Source organism: Buteo buteo, chromosome 3 (assembly GCF_964188355.1).
Source record: "Buteo buteo chromosome 3, bButBut1.hap1.1, whole genome shotgun sequence".
NCBI lineage: Eukaryota > Metazoa > Chordata > Aves > Accipitriformes > Accipitridae > Buteo > Buteo buteo.
In genome coordinates this window covers 41,989,434-42,008,174 of record NC_134173.1, presented here as the reverse complement: position 1 = coordinate 42,008,174, position 18,741 = coordinate 41,989,434, and the positions used below count along the sequence as shown (strand labels likewise).

General features: G+C 37.7%; 1 protein-coding gene across 10 annotated transcripts in view; it reads right to left on the bottom strand.

The window, feature by feature from the left end:
* Positions 1-2,438: 2,438 nt before the first annotated feature.
* Positions 2,439-18,741, bottom strand: part of SULF1 (sulfatase 1) — a 125,746-nt gene continuing 109,443 nt past the window's right edge. For 3 of the 10 annotated variants that reach the window (XM_075023415.1, XM_075023416.1, XM_075023417.1), the window contains 8 exons: positions 17,060-17,306; positions 15,190-15,286; positions 15,010-15,104; positions 14,532-14,597; positions 13,873-14,045; positions 11,413-11,555; positions 11,186-11,309; positions 6,883-10,285 (listed from right to left, as the gene is read on the bottom strand). In XM_075023415.1, the coding sequence (XP_074879516.1) occupies positions 10,179-10,285; positions 11,186-11,309; positions 11,413-11,555; positions 13,873-14,045; positions 14,532-14,597; positions 15,010-15,104; positions 15,190-15,286; positions 17,060-17,306 (1,052 nt within the window). In that variant the 3' untranslated portion in view covers positions 6,883-10,178. The other 7 variants (XM_075023419.1, XM_075023424.1, XM_075023418.1 and 4 more) reach the window with 5 other exon arrangements.

Sequence of the window (18,741 nt, the reverse complement as noted above, 5' to 3'; positions counted from 1 at the left end):
TCAGTAGATTTCTAGCACATCAAGGGTAACATTGCTAGTTGAAAACTGAATAAATCAGCTACCTTGGCAGGGGTTGGCAGCACAGCGGGGTGGTGCAGGGGCCGAGGAGAGGCACTGTTGTGTGGCTCTGCACTGACATCTGCTGCCGGAGCGGGAGTAAAATTACCCCAGGCAGCTCCCAGGTGGCTCAGGCTGTCATTGCATCCCTTCAGGTGCGACATATGTTTTTTAAATGACTCTCCAGCTTGTACCCCACTTAGTGCACATTAGTTCGCACTGAAAAATGGTGTCACAGCACACAAACTGGATTGCTTTTTGCTGAAACGAAGGGAGGAGGTTTCATTACAGCATTGCACCTAGTGGGCACCAGCCACACATGGGTGCTCAGGCCTCGAGATGGGTCCTAAGCGCATCCTCCCTGAACAGGGCTGCTGCAGCTCTTGGCTTTTCGGCCCCAACTGTTTCACCACACAGATCCTCTTGTACTGTGCTTCAGTGACTGCCAGTGTAGACAGCTGCAGGCATCTGAAGGGATATTGGTGGGGAGAGTGGGGGGGGTGTCTCTGCCCAGACCTGCACTCTGAAAAACCCTGCACTCAGCTGTCACATAAACCTGAACTCCAGAATGATGCTATGATCCAAATGTTACCCAAGAGCCTTAGTTTCTTTCTTTTTTTTTTTTCCCTATTTGTGTGCATTAACACTTCAGGACCAAAAGTATTTACCTACTCATAACAGCAACTAACTCATGTCTGAAGGTCTGGAAATGAAGCATTACCCATTTTTGCTTTTCTTGGAGGCTTTAAGTTGGCAAGAGGTCTCACACAGTCCAAGGGTGTGAGGGCAGTACTGGCTGCTGCCTTTGAAATCCCAGAGGAAGCGTTTCAAATAACGTTGACACCTCCCAAAGATGTGCAAGCCTTAAAGGTCTTCCTGTCCAGCTCCAGGCCTTCTTCAGAAAGCAGATAACTATGTACTGCCTTTCAAAAAAGACACACCTGGCACTGAGTTGCAGATCAGAAAAAGCCGGGAAGGTCGTCCTTTTGGCCCTCTCCTTGACTGCTGTGAGGAGCGCTTGCCCATGAAGTCAGATTTAGGCATTCATTTTCCTCCTGAGCCTGCAACTGCCTGATGCCTGTAAGAGCTTCCTGACAGTCACAGCATGTGCTGCTCATGGACTCAACGGCTTCAGCTATGGGACAAGAAGTACTGCACAGAAAGAAATGCAAAATGTATTGGGATAGCAACACACTGCTTAGGACACCTGCTTAGGGATATGACAGCCTTTGGCCTCTTTCTTTTGGTCTGGTTTTATATTTGATGCATGTTTCCAGAGAGCAAGGATCAGAGCTCATTGCTTTCTGTACCTCTTAGCTACAGAATGAGTGTCTCTTTTTTTTCCCTCCACACTTGTATAAAAGAGCTATAAAAAAGGCTCCCACCTAGTTTAGAAGATAGGGCACTATCTAAGCTTCTGATAGTGTAGAAGACAGAGCACTGTCCTGGAAGAAGGAAGGTTGACCACTTTCAAGCTGAGGAAGACGCAATCTCTTCCATTTCCTGAATACTTTAAACTCTCACGTAAGAAAGAAGGAAAAGTGGGGTGAAAGGACGGACCACACTATTGCACCATTCCCTTCTCTGTCTCTACCCACGTGTTAAGAAAGAAGAAAGTATCTTGCTTTATTCTTTCAAATAAATGCACTTTCAAGCTATGGAGGGCACGTGGTCGGTACTGGATAATTCCCTGCACAAAGATATGAGAGGCAGTTGTATGGGACCTTGCTTCAAGTTGCCTTTGTCCTTAAGGTTCTCCCAAACTTGCTGGCTCAGGCTGATCGGCACCCTGTTGTGAAATACATCTGGTGTTTGCCAGTGTGCTTTCCAGGGGTGGACATCTCTTAGGGGTCTATTTAGCATTGCGATGACTGATTTTTGGACGCTTAGGTTAACCATTGATCCCCTTTCCTGATTCCCACAAACACTACCTGTAACTTCATGCCTGCAGAAGCATCGGTGTCCAAGGACTGTGTAGAAGAAAGAAGAGTTCAAGAAGCATAGCTTCAGAGGCTGGGTTTAGCTATGAAGCTAATCTTATTCACCAGCCACCGAATGAACATAGAGTGCAAGTAAGAGAGAGTTTACCTTGAAATCTAAATTCCCTTTTGTGATGACTGTTGTGCAAGGAGATACTCCTCCTGACTAGAGACCTGTGGTCCCTTCTCGTTAAGCCCTCTGTGTCCCGTCTGCTGCGCTTTGCTGTCAGAGGGTGAGCTCTGCAGGGAGGAGGGAAAGCGGCAAAGCAGGGGATGGCACCGTGTACCATTGCTTTACTTCTGGGAACCGCTGGTTGTGCAGCTCGGTGCGTTGACTTCAAGGAAGAAAGGATGGGACGAATTGGGAATTTAAAAAAAAAATAATAAAAAATTCACAGCATGTCTTAAACAAAAAATATATATTATTCACATCTCCAGGAATAATTTATAACTAACAGAATGTAGTGTGTTATTTCATTACCCATTGCTTTAAATGTGGATGGATTCTTAAAACTGAAACTGTTCACATATTTTTAAAATAAATCTTAATTAGGAGGAAAACTGGATCATCTGGACGTCTCTGAAGCAGGTAAAGTAAAACACTTTTTATTTCAAGAAATATTGCTTCTAGACTTTCCTGAAGCCAGAATTGTACTATAAAAGTATCACAGAAATATTATACAAGATTTAAAAACACAGTCTGTATCCTAGTAACTTAAAACCTATGTACAAATAGCATCATTCATGACCATAAATATGTTTTTCTATCAATCAGCCCATGACACATACATCAGATAAAGAGCTAGTAATTTTAACATATTTACAGAGTCCATCAAAAAGACTGCTTCTTAAAATTATTAAAATCCTACTAAAAGAATGTCCTTTTTAAAAAGTTTCAACTTAAAATACAATGAAATGAATGTAAGTTTAGCCTGCAGTGCTTGCAATAGCCAAAAAATACTCACTACACTAAATAACATGTAACAGATAGGAAACACACCTGTGAACTGGACACTATGGAATTACATCTGTTTGAGGTAATTCTCTTTTGTTGTTGTTGTGCTAATTATTTAGAAATTTATAAAAAAGCAAGGGAGGATATTAAGTTTTGAGTAATACAGATTTTCAAAGTCATTTTTGTATTATACTGTATAAAATTTAATGTTTGGTAAAGTTCAAGAAAAAATTTAGAATACACCAACAGAAATTATCTAAACTACTATTTTTTACCTCATGTGCCTTTTGTATCTAAAATAATGTAAATCTAAGATGATTTTATCATTCCCTTTAATGCCTGTTCAAAACAAAAAGAATTGAAGTCTCAAAATGATAATAATGCTTTCAAGATATTGTGCAGGATAATAAAAATCAGATGTGGTGACAAATGCATATATGTATTGATGTAAACCTTTCTACCAGTATCAGCAAAAAAAAAAAAAAAAGTCAAAAAACCTCATGGGTTTTTAATACTGACAATATCAACATAAAGGGAAACAATCCAATTTAAACAAATCCTCCTACAGTTAACAATCGTTAGCCATACCTTTCTGAGAGTAATTAAAGTAACAAAAACATGCAATATTTTTGCTAAAATAATATTCAAAGAGTCTGTTTCCACAATCCATGCTGTTTACCTCTTTCCTGTCAATCTATTTATTGGTTTCACAATTACATGAAACAATGAGCAAACTAAGAACATGTAAGGTGTTAGATTCATAAATGGTATGGCATACAGATTTTAAAAGTGCATTTTACTTAAAAGTGTGACATTAGGAATTTCCAGTGGTTAAAATAATTTATGAATAAGACATTATGCAGACAGATTGGGTGGACTGAAACATTCATTCATGGTGGGATCATCTGGAAATAGAGGACGTAGCTTGAACATCCTCTTCAAAGAAATAATTTTTAGCTGTCGGAGAATGTGCTACTGCATTTGAAAGTTAACACTGTTTCTTTTCATTAAAAACTGGAAATCTTTCTTCCCAGTGGGGAGAATTACTGTGAAATTATGTGCCTGTGAATAAAAAAAATGCACACAGACAAATACTGAACTGGGCTCAATTTAGCTGCAAAATGTATCTACAATAAACATGGAATGTCAGTTGTCGAGATTACCTTTATTAGTTCGCTAATAAGAAAAAGGAGAACTTATTTAATGGTTAACAACTTGATCTAATCCAAGGAGAGTGGAGCTGAGGCACTGCCTTCTACATTTAGGATCTGTGAAGTTTCCCCTGCAAGACTCTGTTCCGTTTTTTTTAAGAAAGTTCCTGTTTTCTGGGTACTGATAGATGGATCCCTGATGGATACGTTTACAGCCTGATGAACGAGGGGTTCATTGGACCTCATGGGAAGATATATTTGATCTTCAAATATATCTTCCACAGTGTCACTGTCCTGATGAGTGTCTTTTTGAGGAATGCTGATGGGTTGTAGCATGAAGCTATGCCGTGACTCCAACTCTATCAAACCGTTTCCACTGAAATCCATATCAAAACGGTCCGATTCTTTATCCTCCATCCATTTTTCAGCTTGGTGATTATTTCTCCAGTGTGCATCATTCAAACTACTTTTCTCAGGAATATCATTGTTTAATTCAAGTTTCCTCTCCTGACTTAAATTCACTGTGCTCAAAGCGAGGGCTGCAAAGTCTGTTGGCATGATAAGCTGCAACTCTTCTGCAGGCAGGCCGCTCGATTCTTCAGCAGAAGTCATTTCCACCAAGGTAAACGGCGTGGATGATTCGTCCCCATCCCCGTTGCTTCGAGCAGTGTTAGCCTTGTCTGTTTTATTTTGCTGGTAGTAACTGTTCAGCAGTGCAAACATTCTATCTACATCCTTCAAGTAATTAGTCCAGTCAGCCAGACTAAGTCTATAGTTGTATCTGTATTCATATACACTTTCATTCACACTGTACAAGTCTTCCAGTCCTTGCCAGTCGATGTCGCCAGTGAAATTGGGCAGGTTAGCCTTCCCATCCGTCCCATAACTGTCCTCTGTTGAAAGAAAGAATAAAGCCTAATGGTGAACACCAGCTTAAAAGAGCAACCAAAGCTTCCACATGTATTTCTACTCCAATTTGCTTGAAAGCACCACTATTCATAACGTATGTAGCTCAAAATGTAAGATGCTCCACATCTTCGGTCATCATATTAATGATTCTGGCCTCAGGTGTGTTCACAGCTCCTGCTGTACACACAGCAAGAAGCTCCCTGTCGTCTGCCACATCCTTGGACTGAGTAAAAAAGAGCAAAATCTGGTCTAACAGGCTTTGTGGTGACAGTCAGAGATAAATCTTTCCTCTGATATTTCATTAAAGTTGCTTCAATACATGAATAATCCATTTGCCTTTCCTGAACACTCACCAAAATATGGAATAAAAAACCAATGGTTAAGTATAGGGGATGGGACTAACTCTGAAAGCCACTAGTGACCTGAACTTCAACAATGCCCACAGGAATTTGTTGTCTGGGTAGCTCAAGACATATGGTCTACAAACCAACCAACCACATTTTATTTAGTAAATGGTAGTCAAAGTTAGTATTTTATTTACTTTGTAAACATTCTTTTTAATTTACAGGAAGCAATTAGGAGACGTAAAAGCTGTAAAAACTTGGTGTGAATTAATCTATAGGACTGCTCCACTCTGTAAAATAGTGTTAAAATATACATAGATATAGAACCTCCTAAAGAGTTTGCTTTTTTTTTAATTAAAAAAAAAAAGCTTTCAAAGAAAATGTCTAACAGCTTTATCAAATAATATGTTTGAATAAAAGGCATACATATGAGTCTAAGTAGCAATGGAGCTGCTTTTTATATTGATCACAGCCAGAAAAAGCAAAGACATGAGGAAACCCATTTCTAAAAGATTTTTTAAATTCACTACAGTGACTATAGCAACCCAGATTATCAAATGTACTGTGAAATTTTGTATTGACAAGTAACACTGAACACCACTACGTCATTTAATTCACTGTGCAGACTGTGTTCAGTCCAAAGATTTTATCAACTAAGTGGACTACAAGGAAAAACTAATCAGGTGATGCAAAAGCCTGTCAGGGAAAGTGACAAATTTGTCCTTACAAATGATGTTGTAGGCAACATTTGGTAATTAGTTCACTGAGATGACTTACTCTCTTTCTTAAACTGCAGAGGCAGGTAAGCTAATAGCAATTACCTTGGAAGTTCAAGTGGCTATAGTCCAACAGTATGAACTGAGCACAAATATTTATTTATATTGAACCCTTCATCCCTAGAGTAGGTTCTTGGCATCTCCATTAATATGTTTGCATTTTAACTTGGCCTTTCTCATTGTTCGAGTAAAAAAGAAGATATAAGTTCTATCTATCATAGCTTATATTCTTTGCTTCTTTACTAGCTTGGGATTTCGCAGTGGAAAGAATTTCTCCACTATTTAGTCCATCACATGGAAAGTCAGAAAAATACCATTATGGTCAGAAAAAAACTTGAGATTTTTCTTATGATAAGAGGCCTTATTCTGCACAAAAGGAGACCGCTTTCCTTACTTGGAAACACCTTCATCTTTAATCTTAACTGATATTTCTTCACTTAATACAACAGCTGCAAATATTTTATAATGTAAAATTTAATTATTTTTTTTTAAAGCAAGTTATAGAAATTTTTTTTTGCAAACACTTGGCAAACTCCCTATTACAGGAGGCGACACAAGCTTTTTGGATCCAATAGGACAGCTATGACAGTGTCTTCCTTCTTTCTTTTCCTGAAGTAGACAAGAGAAATGAGATCATGGCACAGCCACATGAAAGCCATCTTCGTAAGACAAATTATGGAAAATTCGTTTCCTGAAACAAAAAATAATTAAATACTGCAGAGGTTTCAAGAAAGAAGTCTTACTATTCCAGTGCTTAGAGGCATAAAGGGCCCTAGAAAACATCATAGGAAGGGATGCATTTTTGAGGAATTTAGTCACCAAACCCTCTAAGATACTAATCACACTGCAAATGCGACAATATTTAAATTTTGCGCTGTTATTATTTGTATTGATAGTTTCATATTTTTTTTCTTTGCCAAATCAGAGCCTGTATAGGAAAACAAACTGCTGCAGGAACAGTCAGTGGCCAAAGTGGTTTGGTATGCGATGGCACGAACTGAAACAGGAGTGCTGCTGTTTGACCAGTAACAGGTTTGGGGATGGACCAGGGCAGTGCGGGGCAAAGTGGGAGCCAGAAAGGTGCCTTTGGGTCCAGAGGACCAGGCAGTGGGACAGAGGGTTGAGCTGAGCTAGCTGGGATGGTAGGGTGGGCAGCAGAGGAGTCTGGGGACAAGTGAAGAGGAACAGGGTTTGTCATCAGCTTCAGCAGCCGGGCAAAGAGGCTGTGCTGCAGAGAAGTAAGGTCAGCAAGCAGTTTGCTGTATTCCTACAAAATAGCTCAAGGGCTGAGTCAGAGCTACATGGACCTTCATGCTGGGTCTATCTTTTCCCCTTTAAAGGTGGCACTGTGTCTGCAGTCCCAGAGGAGTTTCACAGCTGAGAAGGCACTGCGAATTGTTGAATGATCTTCACGTCAAGCAGAAAAAAGTAACTTGTTTGAACACATGAGAGAGAGGTAACTTGTATTCATACATGTTAAACAAAGAGGAAAGCAAAGTCTTAAGGTCCTAGAGCTGGCTGTGTGTTGGTTGACTGAGTCACCTCACAGCTTAATTCCACAACTTACCAGTAAGCACAAAAAGTTTACCACTGAAATCAAAGCATACAGTGGGAAGGAGAGAGGCAAGAAAAGGTTTTCCCCTGTAAGAAATCTCGTTATAAATAGGTGTGAAATGGGAAAGTGCAGATGAGTTGCATTTGAGTAACAGCGTGGCAGTGGTTTCCTTGATCAATACTTCGGAATCTCTCAGCTTTGTCATAGACCCAAAAAGGGGAAAAATTGTTGCTAACTGTTCATGGTAAAACATCTTCCAATTTTTAAAAATCAAGTATTAGCTAAGCTTCAATCTCCAATTATCATACCCTGGAGTCCCATGATGCCATCCGTGGCTGCGCTGCCTCAAAACTAATAAGGGATCTGGATATATCTCCACTGAGACTGATGACAAGTAGGTACAGTCATCTTGGTGGCTTTGAAACACCTCAGACAAGCAGGACAGGAGAGAGGATTGTGTAATTCCCACATCCATTTATCAACCATGTCTGCAGAGTTGTTCTGTCCCTCAAAGGACATGACTTCTTCCCCATTGAAGCTCTCTCCCTATGTGTTAAGCAAACAGCACTATACTGGCTGTTTCCATACAGGCCTGTTGTCTCAGTGTTGTAACACCTGTAATGCTGTACTAACTCAGGACATTTTGAACTGGAAACAGGTCTGAGTGGATGAACTACATGATCTGAAGGAAGCTTAAGGGGTAGTTCAGATGGCTTAGCAGCATAGGGCTTTCCCTTCCTTATTCCGCTGGTTTCTCTGCAGGCATCCATAAAAGGATCCTTTAAGAGATCATTTTAATGATTCCTGATAAATGATTTTTGTTAATTTAAAACATTTTTTCTTTTAGAAAAGAAAACCAATTTCCACCAAGATGGGGATTGAACCAAAATATTGAGCCCAGGCACCTGTGCATATTGAGAAACTGGGTGTCTGGAATGTAATGGCATAAAGCAAAATCACTTGTGTTATACTATACCTGCTATTTGTCCCAGTAGCATAACGCTTATTGACGTTAAAATGTTTTAATTACTAAAGAGAGTAGCAAGATATAATTTAAAGATTAATCCTGTGTGCTCTACTATTTCATGCAATCCTACAATTCAAAAATGCCATTTCTGTTAGATATGTAGTTAAAATGAGGAATGCTTACAAAGACGTCTTCTAATGAAAGATTTAAAAGCATAATTACAGGGATTACTTTCTATCATTGTAGTAACCAGTTCCCACCAAGCTGTAATGAGCAATGCAAACAACTGGGACATAACCAAACAAAAGCTTATCATTTTCCTAGATCCCAAACCTACTCAAGTGAGAAAATACAAAATTGGCTGCAAGGAAAAATTAGCTGCTTAAATTGGAGATCTATAAAACATTGAAATACATTATCTTAATTGTTCCCTCGCTGCCGGGAGCTAGCGACAAGGTTCTTTTCAGAAGGCCCTGTGAAAAAAAGTTTTATGTAGACTTGTATACTCCTTGGACCCAGTTTACATCTCAGGTAAACAATGTGTATCAGGAGCTAATCCACCAAAGTGTACGGAGAAGAAAATGTATAAAATTGATATACCACAAGAAGATACCAAGTCTAAATATGACACTTGACAGACTTTAATCTGTTTTTTACCCTGAGTACAAGTATTGCTCAATGAACAGCAAGTGCAGTATTGTTAAGACCTGAGTTTTTTCAGTATCTTCAGGCTTTTGCTTTATGTTTGACTGGTTCCTCCACCAGGAGAAACTGGGCTCTGCATGATAAACATGTAGGTATGATAAGTATACTTGCAAACATCAGCCTTTCATGTATTCCTCAGCTTCATGCATTAGGTATAAAAAAACCTCACCTGGTGCCCTTCCTCAGTCCAAACATTACAATTTTTTAAAGAAATTTCATTTCATGCATGTGTGATCTGGTCTGAAAACATCTGTTCCCCTACCCAAAGGAGTCTCGTCTTTCTGCCATACTTACATTGACCTGCCTCCTGCTAGCTTCTGAGCACATGCTGCTCACATTGAGCACTGCTTTTGCTTAAAGCAGCATCTGCCAACATTTCTTAAAGCCAATGAGAAAATTTTACTTTACTTGCATAGGTTCGATCAGGCTGTTTGGATACCTATACCTCAGAAAGCTTTTTAAGCACATTTGGTTTACGTTTAAAAAGCAGCTGTACAGACTTCCTAAATAAAACCAGAAAAAAACCCCAACCCATTAAAAATCAACCCAACAACAGGAAAACAACTCAAAAGAAGTGATTCTTTTTGTGCCATTTTCCCGGTGTAAACATCTAAGAAATACAGGCATGGAATATGAGCTGTATGAAGTCTTGCTATGACAATGAGCTACGTTAAATGCAGAATGGTAGATCTAAAAAACAATAGCCAAGTTCAGTGTAAAGTAGTTAGAAAATGCATGCATCAAAAGCTATGCTGTGTGCAATATGACAGGATACAGACATTAGTTGAAATGGACTGGAGTCATGCAATTATTTGGAAAGAAGCTGCTGAGGAGAATAAAAAAGTGTGGATACCTGTGTGGATCATAGCTTCCTCCATCTTTATTTCCTGATATAGGAAAATACAAGAGTAACTTTTGTTAGTGTTTAGAACTTGTAAAACCATTCACAATGTAGTTTTCCATGCACAGCATCTAATCCCTAAAAAGAAATGTACTGTGTTAAATAAAGACAGAGCTGCAGTCCAACAAAGATTTCCTGGAAGTTTTACATAAAAGAACTGAAAAACCACAGTTTTTCAAAAATAATAAAACCCCCAAACAATTAGATATTGTAAAAAAGAGAAACATTTGTAGCTGAAGAAAGAGATAAAAAGATGCAACACCACAAATTATGTAGAAGGGAATATTCCTGTAAAAAAAATCACAATATTCAATCAACCAAATTTAAGTGCAATGAATTCCAGAGTTATGAAGTATGAATACCAGCTATTTTTCTACTCAGAGACTGTTGTAAAGAAATACTGCTTTCCTCAAAAATCAAGGGCACTACTGCTGATTAGAAGTCTGCAATGTTAAGTCTCAGTTGTGTTGTAGAGTCTGAGGTTGTTCATACAGACAGACAGCAATTGGAATAAACACAGGATTTAATACCTCACCTGCTACTGGGAGGCAAAAACTAACCGAATAAACCCTGCAACAGAGAAAAAAGTTGTAACTATGAAAGATCTGCATATGTTTGTTATTGCTTAGCGCAAATAACATGATAAACTTTCTGCAAAATTTCTGCCAAATGTTGTTGTTTGCCATCAATATCTGTCTAGAATAACCTGTGCAAACTTGCAAAGAAGCTTCCTGGTCACGCAGTTATGCAAGATGGTGTATGTGGATCATTCCAAACGATTCAGAGCAAGACTTAGGAGAGTGACACTTCATGGATACAATTAGTACTTAAGCAGATGAAAAAAACGCGAATAAACTGGATATAAACACTTCTGTTTTTCTTGTACCTGTTTCAAGTCCCTTCGGCCTCGGATTGCACTGCTTATAACCTTGACAACTTCGCAGTTCCATTAGCTGTATATGTAATTGATTCAAAATGCCTCTTTCCACTGTGTGTACTGTATTTGTCAGCTGAGAAAAAGAGGAATGGAGGGAAAAAATACTTGTTAGCAGAAATAAAACAAACCTAGAGGAGTCTGGTATACAACATTTTGTAACAGAGAAGGGGGTTTACCTGGTAGGGATCAGTGTTCATATCAAAATATTCCAAGAATCCAGTCGCAAACTCACAAAAGAGGAAATTGTGGGTGTCATTAACTGTTCGCAAACACCAGTAAGTGTTGTTATTCGAGCTTGTGCAAGCACAGAAAGATCCCACTGTAATTAAAGAAACAAGTTATTAGTTTTCAGTGGAAAATAATGTGTTTCTTCTACTAGTGAAACTTCTATAGATCTTCATGTACTTAAATTCTAGATCAATTTTTTAAAAAAATCTATTTGAATAATGTTAGATTCTCATCTAAACCAGAATAAATGTTGCTAACATAATTTTCACAGACACTTAAAGAAAGCAGAAGATAGTGAATCTTATAGTTAATGAGGCATATTCTGTTCCGAGTTATATACAGTTTATTGGGATGGAGCAGAGTTCAGACTTTATGAAACAACAGCACAAATCCTGATCCTTAAGGTTTGTATACAACAAGATTCACTGGAATTGTTTACTATATGCAAGGGTACCATTTCCCCCAACAGTGAGTAACCTTAACCTAGTAGAGCCTCTGAGATACAAGTACAAGAGAAAATTACAGAAGTGTAAGCACTACAGAGGAAGTTCAAATTGCTGGTTGATATCATAACTGAAATGGAAATGACAAGGCAGTCAAGAAAGCACGAGGCAGTGTATGGGAATGAGGCAAGTGAGAGAGATTAGGCAAAGAACAAATGGGTTTGCAAGTAGGGAGCTTGCCCAGCACCTTGAATGCAGGAGAGATGGAAGAAGCAAGGTGGGAAGGAAGGCCAGCGGGTAATCCTATGCCTCATTAAAAGCAGCTCTCTCCTACTGGCTTGAGATTTCCTAAGGTAGCCACTTAACTATTATTTTGAACTGCAATCCCTCATTTCATTTATTTGATACACAAATAAGAGGGAAATTGAATCATTCAGTCAGGCTTTTGTAGGACAATCTCAAGCGGTGTAACTGGATTACACCTTGTTTTCCCTTTGCAACCTGGGGAAACCTAGAGCAGGTTTCCACTCCAGATTGAAGACACCTGGATCCAGGTGTCACAGTGATGGGAGCAGCCATAGAGGAGACCTGGCTATATCTTGTCTATAATCTTGTTCTTCCAGCAGAAAAGGCTGTAGGAAAGGTATGTCTAAATTTTCAAACTGCTAACAAATTTTTGCTGTAGAAGAAAGTCTCTAATTCCAATAATAAAATATTAATATTGTCTTAGATTTTTATTTAGATTTATTTAGATTTGTTATTAGTACTGTGACTAGCTTTAACAGCATCAATGCTTTGAACAAACTTCATAAAAATACTAATGATATTATAATACATTACCTCTTCTTTAAGTTATGGACTGCGTCAAAGGGAACTTTTTTACCCCACAAGTGTTAATGGAGCATTTCCAGAATGCACAGCAATATGAGAACACTTTTCATAACTGTTTGTTACTCCACAGTTAAAAAGTGATAAGCCAATTTCATTGTTGTCATTAAAACAAAAATCATGCATATGACTACTTTAGGAACATCTTAAAATGTAAAAAGTGTATTAGCAGAAGTCCTAGTGCAATCAGAACAGATTATCACTAGGAGACAACATCTTCCTCTGAATGAAAAATTGCTCTTAGCAAATTTTCTGCTTGGAGTCAAATATGTTGTAACTTAATCAGCATTTGATCTTGAAGTTTTTGAAAATAAAGTTTTTAATCACTTTTCCTCCACCACCAAAGATGAGAAAGGTGTTGTTCTGTTAATGCTGAATACCAAGAAATGTTGAAGCATGCCTCAATAGGATGGTTATCTATATACCCTGAAGTTCAAAGGAAGTTAAAATATTTTCTAGCTATAATATTTTGATCTTATACACCAAGTGAGCATTCCACAGTTGTGATTTTTAAATTCTTTTAAAATACAAAAAATGGAATAATGGGAAGAATTCATGAGGGAAAGTATCTGTATTTTCTTCACAATAAGGTAAGTTGTTTATGATACACTTTGAAATCAAAGTGATAAAATTAAAGTAGACCTTTTATGTGCTGAAGTTTAGGACAATGTTAAAGGTAAGTCCCAGAAAGGATTTGTGACAATTGGAAGAATAAGGTTGTTATTAATAACAAGAAACCCAATTAAAATTCTTATGAAATATTTGGTCAACTTGATGGCCAAGACATGACACAAATGTCAGTGGGTGGTTACGAAAGTCTATGTTTTAGAGGCCAATTCGCCTTTTCATTTCTGTAGTGTTTAGCATCGAGCCTCTTGTGATAATTTCATATAAAAAAATAACGCAACAATTACAAGCATACTCAAGTGACATTCCTCCTTCGTACTTCAGAATAACAGCAGCAGCAGCATTACTAAGTGCCAGTTCTTCAAAAGAATGCTCTGATTGCATGAAGTGCAAACTCTGGAACACAGCAGAATAACCCAGATCACATCTGCATGTGGACATAAGACTTACAGTTCCAGAATGGTGCTGTTTGCCAGTGGTTGTTGTCGTGGGTAAAACACGTCAGTCCAGGAAGGCTACACTCATCTCCTTTCTTCTGGCGCTTTTTCCCCTTCCTTTCTTTCTTCCTTCTCCGATTCTCTTTGAACAGCTGCAGTTTGCCATCCACTTCCTGGGCTGCTTCTCTGTTCAGAAAGAAAGTTGGGTATGGCTGACAGACAACAGTCTCTACTTGGTTAACAACAGCACTAGCAGTTTTTACATCTTTCTGGCTTTTTTAAAGATGAGAGGATGAGAATATGCCCTTTTTTGAGCTCAGTTTCCACCCCAGCTGTTATGACAAGGTGTTCTCTTAGTAAGCATGAGAAATGATGCACTGTTGCATTTAGGTTTAACTGGATCTTTTTAATGATCGTGAGGTCAATCAGCTTCTGAAATGACTAATTTAATCCATTTTTTTATCAATAGGTTTAAAAAATTTTATCCATAAACTTTCACAAGTCTGTCCAAAACTACTGAAGGTTTCTTGTGAGAGCTTGCTCTATGTGACCTTTTCTTTCCCTCCCCTCCTCCCCTCCCCTCTCCACAAAAAAACCCCAATCCCCCCAAATTATATTTCTCCAGTCACCAAAAAGCCAGCTGAGAAAGTGAGAGAATAATAACAATCTTACTTGAAGGGATGAAGATGGCTCTTGAGTTTCTCTTGGGCCTTTACGCCTTTCTCTTTGTTGTAATAGCTACAGGAAAAATTATCAGGAATTATCAAATCATGAAACATTTTCAACACAAAACCAAACCAGAAACATACCATCTTTGACATTTTCTTAAGGAACTACACAGACTGAGTTACAATTTTCACTTCATTTAAAGAAGTTATATCTGTGTAAGTGATCCTATGCTAGATTACAGCAGAACTCCAGCTGGGTTCAAATACATTAGTAGAATACAAACATATTCAATCTTAAAATTTTAACAGTTATCTTCTTTTGATTCACAGTAGCTTCTGCTCTTAAAAGGGATCTAGCTAAAATGAGTACCTACAGTGGTTATAAATATCAATAAAGCTTATGTTCTTTCTCAAAAAACTTGGAAAATGTGTAAGTCTTAGCAATCGGTATAGCTTTCAGTATTGAATGCCATCTCTCTTACCTCTGTTTACTACAATCACATTCATCTGGTTTTCTTCTTTTTAGGTGTCCTCTAACTTCCCTCAAATTCTTAATCTTGTCTTGGAGAGCTTCAATCTGCAGAGAATATTTCCAAGTCAGAATTATTCTTCGAAAAGGTAGCAGTGCAAAGACTTCACTCAGATTTTAAAATACCTCTTACCTCCTTATCAATGTAAGCCTTGTGGTCCTTCCAGGCTCTGGCAGACTGGTACAGCTCCCTCTCACAATGAATAGTGTCATTTGGAAGAATAAAACATCTGTAGACATGAGTTTAACAAATAGGAGAAAGAAGGTCAGTGGTTTCCCAATTGCCTACCCATTTCTTCTCTTTCATCTAACATTCCTAATAAATTCTTTGTTATACTCTATTAAGAAATAAATAAACTCTACAAGGTCTTCTCATGTTGACTCACTAATATAAATAATTGCTTCAATCTGTTTTCTCTGCAAAATAAAATAAAAAACTCCTCAACTATGACAGATGATCTGGGCCTGCTAAGCAAATATGCAATGATAATGCCATCTTGGAGATTCTTAATCCAGTTAGAAATGAAATTGAAACTGAAATAAAAATCTGTTCAGCATTTAAAGCCTCTTGTTAACCAAATGTGCCATTTCTTATTTAACCACCAGCTGCTGAGAAATATATTCCTCTTGCTATGTGAATGTACCTCATCTTCCAAGTATGCAAAACAGTCAAGAACAGAACATACAGTCAGTGGGCTAAAGATCAATATAATCAATAAAAATCAATAAGAATCAAAGTTAGAGCAAAGTGTTCAAATAAGTGGTTAAAAAAAAAGCCAACAGACCACTCAAAAAGTGGTGCAATGACAAAAACATTCATACCAGTGTATGAAAAAAACAACTCTACCAAGAGAAAAAAAAAAAGTGGAAAGCCAAGGAGGTGGAGTGAGATAGAAAATCCAGCAGACTACAGGCTGGACTTTCAAAACCTCCACGGTGACAAACAGAAATTCCTTAATTGTGGAAATATTCCAATTTTATAGACACAACCTTTCTTGGGTCCTGCTGCATCAGAACCCTTCTTTTAATTTTTGAGAAGAATAGCTGAAAGGAAGATTTAGATGCTTATCTCTTCTCATGTTATTCCATTATGTTTTTTTCTTCACTTAAAGAATTCTGAAAGCAATACTGTATTCGGTAAAAGTCAAAATACTTTGTGGAGAAATAACAACTTTTCCAGAAAGCTGTTTAAAGCTTTATTAATGCCATGGTTGGAAATTATCAATGTAAAAAAAAAAAGGATAATTTTTACTTATTCAAAATTAACTTTTATGTTTTCCTTGATGTTAAAAAAAAAGAACAAAATAAGGAGAGAAATGCTATTTATATTTTAAACACCTGAAAAGGATAAAATAGAAGATTTTTGTTGCCTGCACCTGCCTGTTTTTTCAGATCAATCATATTAGCTTTTTTAAACCAAAAAATATTTGAGATTTTTGTCTTTTCATTCAGATTTAGCATAGGGCTAAAAATTGAAATCTAAGCATCTTCCAGGATGGGAAAATGATTGTGGGTCTTTTCAGGGATAAACAGGTCTAATGTAGTTTAGCTAATGTTAGGGGCTGCAAGCAACTAAACGTTAAGAAAGGTGATGCAACTGACCTAATCTGTCCTCATTTAGAGTGGGATTTCAGTCATCTCAAATTTAGGCCTCTACACTAAGCTGGTCGCCTAGACTTTATAAAGAACAGCTTCACAGGGTGATTAATCCATCATCAGATACATGTTTCAATACAGTGGATGAATCTCCCTCTGGAGGTGCCTACTCCTCAGAAAACCTAAACTAGATGCCTCCCTTTAAAATACACATAGTAATGTTAAAAGATTCCATCTACTAATAAATACAACTCACGTTTATCTAAAATCTACAACAATAGTTTTGAGTTCTTAAATATTGTAACTATAAAATCATAAAAAAACAGAGAGAGAGAGAATACAGTTAGAAAATGAAGTCGATTTCATTTTAAGAAAAAAAAAAAACAAACCAGAAAAAGCAATCATACTTATGTGTCACTCTGACCGAGTTGGGTTGACCTATAGCATCAGTGCCGTCAGCGATCATTGTGTCAGCAGGAGCACCACCGGTTTCCTCTGCTTCTTCCTCATTTTCAGCATTGTGACGTTTGGTGATACTTTTGGTCTTTAACACCTGCAGTTCTTCCTCTTCCAGATTTATGTCATAAATTTCACCTTCAAATTCCACAGACAAGGACCGGGTTTGGCGAGTGTGAACAAATCGGGGTTTGTACCCTGAATCAGAAGAAAGAAACATTCCCAGTTGCATATACATATCTATACGACCCTATATGACCCCGTGGCATGAACAAAAAGCATATTCCAAAGAGCAAGAAAGCTGTTCAGTAAAAACAGCCTATTTTTTCTCTGGCTTTACAGAAACTTATTTAATGATTTTTTTGATATGTTGGAGCCCACAATTTCATGAGTAGCATGAAATTTCAATTGCTTCAAGATTTGCTTTTCATGCTAGTCTGACCTAATACCACAGTTAGCATTTATATCTCCAAATAAAATCAGTATCTCAGAAATCAGATATTTAGAAAGAGACACTCAAAAAATCAGAAACCACAGGATTAGAAACCACTTTAGAAAATTAAACCATTCAGTACTGTGAAACAAGGTCACCACCTGCAAATTGGCATGTGACATTTGACTTATGCTTTAGAATAAAAATGACTTTTTAAAAGGATAACACATTTTCCTTTTGAAAGGTAGGCAGCAGAAGGGCAAGAATCCATCATATATCAGTGTGTATGTATCTATATGTATCTATGTATATATATACTGCTACACACACATCATTTGTATTTATGTGTACAAGTCACAGACCACCAAAAACTCGCTGCATTGTAGAGCTACAGTGAGATTTATTGTGCCACTTTTACCCCTGGAAAGCTCTGAGCTTAGTAGGGTTACAGCTCTTTTAGTTACTGTGTATATGAGTCAGATTGACTTAGACAATTAACTCTTTGAGGTTTTTTTAAATGTTATGTACAAGAATACGTGTGTTTGGGCTCAGCCTGGAAGACCTTACACTTTTTACTTCTTTTGTTTAATGCATTTGTCCCCAATCAAGCTGATGAAACCAACAGTCAATACCACACCAAAGCATGTTTTGTCTAGCAAAACCACACACACAGAGCCCTAGAAATACATAACTCAGCTTGTATAAATCAGTTGCAGGGCATTTCCATTTGTCACACCTATGCTGAGCGCACCTTTGTCACATAGCAGTTAATAACAATTCATGCAGCAGAATAAACTGGGAGCTTTAAGAAAGTACTGCCTTTGTCAGGTAGTGTAATTTCTACTGCAGTTTTTATGTTACTGTCTGTGAGAGACTCACACTGAACCTTTCCTGCAAGAATCTTTTAGAAGTGCAGAGAGTGAGCCTCATTCAACTCTTCATTCAAACCGCTCTGTCCTAAACCGTTTCAGCGGTTGCTTGCTGTCAGGTGAAAAAAGGCTTCCCAGTCAAGTCAATGAAGACATTCATCTTCCTGAAGAGAAAGCCCCTAGTTTCAAAGCATCTTTCTGATTTATAACCATATTACTCTTTAATAAAATAATGCAGAAAGATTCATAGGCTCAGATGGGACAATTTCTGGCATTTTAACAGCCTCTGATGATACTACTTATTAATCAAGTGACTGAAAGAGTGGAATAT